Source organism: Triticum aestivum, chromosome 6B, assembly GCF_018294505.1.
Source record: "Triticum aestivum cultivar Chinese Spring chromosome 6B, IWGSC CS RefSeq v2.1, whole genome shotgun sequence".
In the NCBI taxonomy this organism is placed as follows: Eukaryota; Viridiplantae; Streptophyta; class Magnoliopsida; order Poales; family Poaceae; genus Triticum; species Triticum aestivum.
This window is the reverse complement of record NC_057810.1, coordinates 722,854,829-722,863,065: the sequence shown is the minus strand read 5'-3', so window position 1 is coordinate 722,863,065 and position 8,237 is coordinate 722,854,829. Positions and strand designations below refer to the sequence as shown.

The 8,237-nt window shown below is 44.9% G+C and overlaps 1 protein-coding gene across 1 annotated transcript; it reads right to left on the bottom strand.

Annotated features, from left to right (window-relative positions):
- On the bottom strand, positions 1-4,382 carry LOC123135214 (wall-associated receptor kinase 4-like). The gene is made up of 4 exons (XM_044554288.1): positions 3,452-4,382; positions 2,478-3,014; positions 1,528-1,680; positions 1-1,441 (listed from the first exon to the last, which is right to left on the bottom strand). The coding sequence occupies exons 1-4, from the start codon at positions 4,380-4,382 to the stop codon at positions 201-203; spliced, it is 2,862 nt and encodes a 953-aa protein (XP_044410223.1). The 3' UTR covers positions 1-200.
- Positions 4,383-8,237: the final 3,855 nt, after the last annotated feature.

Below are 8,237 nucleotides of genomic sequence, written 5' to 3'. Positions count from 1 at the left end.
TAGCTTAATTCCGACGAGTTGTCGTCTTAAAAAATTACACACATAGATAAGCTACAAACACAATTCAGGAATTTACATGGTATACTCCCACTAAAAGGAACTACGTACATTGCATAGTTTTTCTATATAAGCACGCGTAGGGTAACTGACATGCACCTGAGAAGCTTAGTAAGCAGATGATCATCCCATTGTGTGCTTCGCTAGCGTGGCAAGCTGGCCGAGTTCAAGAACTCTTGCTCCAGACTGTACTTTCCGGAGCTGCATGTAGGTGTTAAGCCAACATTACTGACAATGCTGTTGCTCTGTGCATGAGAGCTAGCGCCATTTAGGCACCCAAGTGACTCGATCTCTCCATCATTTATGGGAGGAAGTTGACTCCCTAATCTTCTAGTTTTTAGGAGTTGCAACTTCATTTCCACCTCTTTCATGGTAGGTCTTTCTCTTCCTTTGGTTTTCAAGCATGCTTCCGCAACTGAGGCAATTTCATCAATTTCATTCTGGTTCGCTTCTTCTACAACTTGGGGATCCATGATTTCCATGAGAACTCCCTGCTGAAGTCCTTCCACAAAGTAATGAGCCAAGCTTTGTTTTATACCTTGTTCATTAATAAAAATTGGCTTCTTTCTCATCAAAAGCTCCACTAGTATAATTCCAAAGCTATAAACATCACTCTTCTCACTCAGCTCACCAGTGTGGTAGTACTCAGGGTCTAAGTAACCAAAAGTTCCTTGTACAATTGTCACTACATGTGTCTGATCAAGTGATAAAGACCTTGAAGCACCGAAGTCAGAAACTTTGGTAGTAAAGTTGCCATCTAGGAGTATATTAGAAGATTTGACATCTCTATGGAAAATTGGTATTGCAGCAGCTGAGTGGAGATAAGCAAGAGCACCTGCAGCTTCTACTGCAATTCTAATGCGATCTTCCCATAAAAGTAAGCATTTAGCACTTACATCAATGTGAAGAAGATCATATAGTGTGCCATTGGATATGAACTCATAAACTAGCAAAGGCACTTCTGTTTCGAGACAACAACCAAAAAGCTTGACCACATTCCGATGAATGATTTGTGATAGGATGGCAACCTCGTTGATAAACTGGTCAATCTCAGCTTGCTCCACCAACTTAGACTTTTTTATGGCCACTACACGTTGATCGGATAGAATCCCTTTGTAAACTGTGCCATGTCCTCCACGACCAAGAATACGACTGACATCAAAGTTGTTCGTTGCTTTATCTAATTCCTCCAAGGAGAATATCTTTGTTTTATCTGTGGCACTTTCGTCTAATATTAGTTGTTCCAAGAGTAGCCCTTGATTTTTCTTGAAGTATGCTCTTCGTATTCTCTTCTGTATGCCTCTCTTCCACTTGCTGACGAATGCCATTATACCTAGTGCAAGTATTATCGCACCAAGGCCACAACCAATTCCAATTCCAATACCTGTACATCTAGTAGTAGTTGTTAAAACATGTCCTTAATTTTCAAGTTGCAATTCTATTGAGGTAAGTAATTTTGATATGACTTACCTAAGAGAAGACTGCGTCTCTTTGCTGATGTGACACATCTCCGTTCTATTGGATCAAACTCTTTTCCATGAGTGCAGGTTTTGCAACTATAGCCCCCAGGATAATTTTGGCATGTGCCATTGCAAGTATTCATCAACAAACACTCGTTGACATCTGTAATTGGTAGGCATGTGAGCAATGAATGATGCCTGAAAACAATTAGTAGTAAATGTGGAACCAAAGCTAGGTCACCCTTAGCCTACCATTCATCCAACACACATTGAAGTTACCTCTATACATCAATGTGCTCTCCAAAATGTTGCATTGGCCATTATTGTTTCTAAGTACATCTTAGTAAACGACCAAATTCTACAAAAAACTAATATTACAAAAAATATGTTTGATGCCATATATGTTAATAACATTTTTTTTTCATTTCCATGAGGCGAATTCACATGCTTATGTGTATGCCATTGCCACTAATGTTTCGGAAGTTTGTCTGAACTTATTCTAAAAGACAAAAGGAAAATGGTTGTATAAGATTAAACGTATACATGATGGTGATATCCAGCCTTAGCTCAAGCAACAAAGCTCAAGTAGGGATCAAGCCCTATTTTGGCATTTTCATGAATTAGCCAAACTCTAGTACTGGTGTGTGCCTAGTCATTTAGCGTAATGTACCTTTTTTAAGTAATAAAATTATCACCCTCCTGGTCTCTACATCATGTGATGCACACAACTAAACTGAACCATGTAGTATGAGTAGTATGACTTGGATATCGACCTAGTTAGCGTAACTCCGCTAAAAAAAGGAGGAAACCAACTCCTTGGATCAAGATGATAGAAGAATTGCAACACATGAATCATGCTAGATGTATCATTATCAAAATTCTAGTCAATCATTTCATGTACTAGGAAAATCATGCATACGGTTGGATGGCAATTTTTAATGGAAGTTGGAGCGCGATTACCTGTGCAGCCATCTGGTGTGTATGGATTTCCCTCGTAATTGGGAGAGCACTGGCAACGATAGCCGAGCTGCATCGTCACATTCCCATGGTGACGGGTGACAGGAGCGCAGGCGCTATTGACACTGCGACATGCGTACGTAGCACTTCTTTGCTTGCTCATATCAATCGGACAGGTTAAATTATCGACAGACCACCACATCTTCATGTCGTATTCTTCAGATAAATAAAAACCATATTGATTGATGATGTCTTCTATTTGCATGCTCCCATCGCTTGTATAACTCACTACCGCAAGATCTTCATCATTGTACCTTGAGTTGTTTTGTATTTCTCTAACAGTAAGATATCCTTGATTCACTAAAATGTTGCCCACAATGTATTTGGCACCTTGATCAAGAATTGTAATGTTTTCTGATGTACAGTTAAGCCGAAACTTTTCAGCAGCATAGCAATCTTTTTCAAGCCCAAAAGGAAAGGGAATGTTTGTGTTCCCGCATAATCTCTTGCAACCTTCTTTATGATTGGGAGTGTAACTTGCTGCAAATGGATTGACATAGGAAGAAGTTACACTGGGATATTGACCCATGAGAAGTTACATTAGGATCATGGGAATTAATGGCCATCCTATCTGGACTAGAGATATTCTTTTATTATAGCAGCCAAATGTGTCAAATATTCTACAAAAAGGTGCGTGCTGATTTTCAAACTTCTATGACAAGCAATTTTGAGTCTTGGGCGAGAATACAATTAGTGCTTTTCTTAGCACTAGTAGCTATATATTTTACCTAGGATGCATAATGATTTTTTCCCAATAAAAAATGACACCGAGTGTTAAACAGAGAAGCAAAGTTATATTAATATCATTGGTGCAAAAATTCCCATAATATTCAATCATGCATATTTGAATCCAATATTCATGACATGCGAGTTGAATATTTTTATGTATAATCCTAAGTAATGAGTAAATTCCTGACCTTGACAGCCGTCCATAATGTACGGATTCTCGTCATCTGCGTAACCGCGGCAGCGACAGGAGTAGCCTCCAGATGTCTGATCCTGGCAATCACTGTTATCGCTACAAGCATAGCTTGACTTGTTCTTCTGGGCACTTTCACAGTTTGGTTGATCCGTGATGGCCATTCTAAAATATGGCCCGTCAACATTCTGTTCGTCTATCATACTTGAATAGATGTCAACCGTATGAAAATTGTAATTTTCCGCCAAGAAAACTTTGATACTACTATTAGAGAGCCCCTGACCTTGACTTGATAGAGCTGAGAGGCCACCATTAAGGCGGCCAACTATGAACCCAAAGGCTCGCACTTCCTGCTGCATACGGATGGAACAGTATCCCATCCCAACATCGCCAGAGTACTGATTTGCATTTGCCTCCCTCATGGCCTCTTTGTTGTCTAGGCAAATACTCGTGCAAGAACCTATGGGCTTGTTGGTATCATGGCCGAACAAGTAGACACCCACACCACAGCCAACAACGAACAAGCCTGTTTCTTTATAGGCCATAAGACCTTTAACAGGGGCCTCCCATGACATGTTATAGGTGTCGTTCATACCTGGTTTCATGGTGACGTTGAAGTGGATAGGAGAGACTCCAAGCAAATTTTCTCCGGGAGACAACTCAAGGACCTCAGTGGTACTGTTGTCTAGAAAGAGCCTCGGAGAAATAGTGGTGTTGTCGCAGGTGAGCTCGAAGCCTTGCCGGAAGCAGCCCGGCCCTATCCCGAACTGATAGTGAATGTCTACATCCCCGCATCTGGAAGGGCAACGAGCCTGATGCAGCTCGGCGGCAGAAGGGATATGCAAGATCCCGCCCCTTCCGGCGTCGGCAGCAGAAGTTGGCTGTAGAGCTGCCGCCAAGCACGCCAACAAAAAGGACCCGGCGATCATTGTGGCTCCGGCGGCGGGCGAGTTTGTTGTAGGTGTTGGTGGTTGGTTTCGTGTCATGGTGGCGATAGGATCAATAATAGACAGATACTACTAAGAGTGTATGCGTGCTGCCTATGTAGGCATGGATGGCGTATTAAAAAGCTGGATGCCCCATCGAGGATATTACGGTTACCACCAGTATTTTTAAATTCTTTTTAAAAAAATCCGGGGGAAGTTATTTTATTTTTTTGCGGAAAGTTACCACCAGTACTTGCGCCGTGCATGACCCCCGCACGCGGTCGTCGCCTTGTCGCTGCATGCCGAGAGCAGCTTGGCCAGCCGATACTCCCTCTCTACATTGTCATCAAAATGGACAAAAAGGATATATCTAGAACTAAAATACATCTAGATACATCTTCTTTTATTCATTTTGATGAAAAGTATTTTCAGACGGAGGGAGTATGATAGTAGCCGTTTAGCAACACTAGGCCTTGCAAGTTTTATACGGTCAAGGTACGTCTGGTTTTGTGGCCAAGGAGAAGGAGAAGTTTATGGAGTATTTAACCAAAAACTACCACAATTCACGAAAGCGTGACAGAAAACTACCACTTTACGATTTTGTCCCGAAAACTACCATTTTTTTATTAATCCGTGACAAAAAACTACCAAGTGTGAAAATTGCTCGCTTTGCTTGGGTTAAACGCGAATCTGACTGCCCGACCCTACACATAAACGGGCTAAAAATGCAATCGGGTCCATAGTTTTTCTTCAAAAAAGCAATCGGGTCCTCCGCCTCCTTCTCCTGCTCGTCGCCGGCCTCCTCCTTCCCCAGCCGCTTGCCGCCGGCGGACGGGAACGGCTGCTGCTGCGGCGAGTCCACGTCGTTGTCGAGGTCCGGCGGCGGGTGGTCGTCCCTAGATAAGCAAGCATACGCCGGCGCCCGTCTCGACGAGCCGGCCGCAGGAAGCGAGAACGGCCAAGAGGCCGGTTGACCGCCCCCGCGTGCGGAAGAAGCTCGCCGGCGAGGGCAGGGCCACGGTGGGAGGCGCCGCGGCGGAGGCCAAGCCCGAGGCCAAGAAGGAACGCAGCGAGGAGGAGAAGCCGAGGCCCTCTGCCGCCGCGACCGAGGCTGTTGGCGTGGACGACGTGTCGATGGACTCGGCGTGGCAGTCCATCGTGAGGAGCGGCGCGGCGCGGCCGGTGGCTGTGCGGAAGAGCGAGACGTGGGGCGGCGAGGAGCTGCCGCGGCGCGGCAGGTGGAGGGGAAGGAGAGCGACATGGGGAGGACCCGATTGCTTTTTTGAAGAAAAACTAGGGACCCGATTGCATTTTTAGCTCGTTTATGTGTGGGGTTGGGCAGTCAGATTCGCGTTTAACCCAGGCAAAGCGAGCAGTTTTCACACTTGGTAGTTTTTTGTCACGGATTAATAAAAAAGTGGTAGTTTTCGGGACAAAATCGTAAAGTGGTAGTTTTCTGTCACGTTTCCGCGAATTGTGATAGTTTTTGGTTAAATACTCGAAGTTTATGCTTGTGGCCGTGCTGTGCAGGGAACTAGTGAGAACCATCCAATTGACGGGCTGACTAGGTGCCAATTGACGGGTCTAGTCACAAAAAATTCTACAGATTTTCCACACGATCGATACGTCCAGCCGAAAGATAAAGACATGCGAGCGTGCCCTTTGTGTATGTCACGACCAAGGCGTGCACCAAGTTGGAGCCAGAGGGCCAGAAGGCGATGGTGGTGACCAGACTGCGGCGACTAGAAGGCAAAGGAGAAGAAAGGAGTCAAACCAGAAGATCAAGTCCACGGTGTCAACATCGAGAGTGGCCAAGGATCAGCGGAAAGTCATTTTGGGCGGTGATGCTACCTTGCCGCAACAAATCCGCCATTCATTGCGCGCGCCAAGATGCATGCGGGTGGGACTACTTTATTCTCATTTTCTGCCATACACTACTCCATCAGTCTCGGTTTAGAGAGCGTGCACGTAGTTCGAGGTCATCCATTTGACTAACTAAATATGAGTTATATATATATATATATATATATCACCAAAAGTATGTCATCGGATTCTTAAGCGGATGTCGGTTTCTAAACATATATTTTTCAACACACATAATAAATATATAGTCGGTGTTCTTCGCTTCGTTGATCTGCCAGTGGCGGCATTTGTTTCTCTTTCCTTTCTCTTATTTTTCCTTTTGGACTTGTTTGTGCTGCGGACCCAGTGAGCTAAATGTATCGGATGGTTGCTTTATAATATAAAGTAGAGAAAATCCTTTATCGTTAAATGTAAGTTTGCGATTAAATATTTCTTCTAAAACTCTAGAATTGTTAACATTTCCAAAGTACCACTCAAGTCTCAAGATGAACCACATTAAGTTATTTTAAAAAAAAAGGAGGATTACCCCCGACCTCTGCATCTGGGTGATACATGTAGCCATTTTATTAATTACTCACAAGGGCATTACAAAATAGTACATCAGGTAGTCTGAAGCCACCATCTTAGCAACAAATGTCGCTACTCCTATCCATTTGATGAAGGGGTGCCGATAGTTCGAGCCTAATACCAAGCAGACTTCGCACCAAAGCCTAACATATAAAGCCGGAGGCACCAATCGAGCCACATACTGGGTTTGGGGTACAAACTGGTCCGACGCACTCTCATGTGTCATCGCCGCCGTCTTCGACCAATCCATCTTCAGAGCAGAAACTAAAGACCTTGCTAGGCCTCTTCACCATCGTTGCCACCATGGCACCAGATAGCGTCCTCCTCCTACGCGAGTCCATCTCCGCGCATAGGACGCCGAGTCTCCCCTGCGCCAGCCGCCGAGATCGCCGCCATCAATGAGTAAGATAAAGCACCGCTCCACCAAAGAAGCCATCCACTGGTCCCTCGAACCCGTGTACATCTTCAAGAATGACGCACCCAAGGGGGAAACGACACCAGAGCGCTGCCTCATTTGATCTACTGATCTAGGGTTTCCACCGAAGGTAGCGGACAGAGGTCTGGAGCTTCTCCACGTTGATGCCTTCAAGGAGGTAAAGACACTGCTGTGGCACTGCTGTGTGGTGGCGACAACACTGCTGCTAGGTTAGGTCGCGTAGGCTAGGTTCCTCGGGGAAACGCTCTCCCGACCCCCTGTGGTTCTCGATATTAACTAGCAGACAGATTAATCTCAACCAAAAAATGAGTATGATCTACCAAACTACGAATGTGATAATGGAGCCTCAACTAAATGAAATAAGAAGATTGACCAAAAATAATTAGGATGCAGTTGTTTCTCACAGTCCCCATGCTAATAAATTCGTCTTTACACCAACCGAACAATTTTAAGTGAAAGATTTTCAAAAGCAAAGAGCTTGAGAACGCGATGGATCTATCACAATTTTCGTCTAGTGTAAAAGGAATTGAAAATGTGAGACAAAAAATCATCACAAAACATGAATCGGAAAAGAAATGATTCACCAGAGTCTGACAAAAAAATGTGCCATCCAAGTCGACGGGTGGCAGCAACAGTGCTGCATCATGCGGCTCTATTCTGGAGCAACGGCTCCAGATTTGGCTGCGTCTGCCTCAGCTTGCTTAATTGGGGGCTTGTTTGCTGCACACATGGAAGCAGGAGCGGCGGCTCTAGGATGAGAACGTTGCAGTTCCGGTCGCTGGTCGTGTGGGCGTGGGCGGCAGGGCACCGAGTGGTGATGCGTTGGAACTTGTAAGTGGTGAATGGCAATAGCGAGGTGTCGCGCGACATGTCGCTTGGTAGGCAACTGTTGTGGGAACACCAGAACTCCAGGTGAAAACTCAGCTCGGCTTTGGTTGGCACAGAATGACAGTGCCCGCAGACATTGTTCTCCTCCTTGGAGGCATCATGGA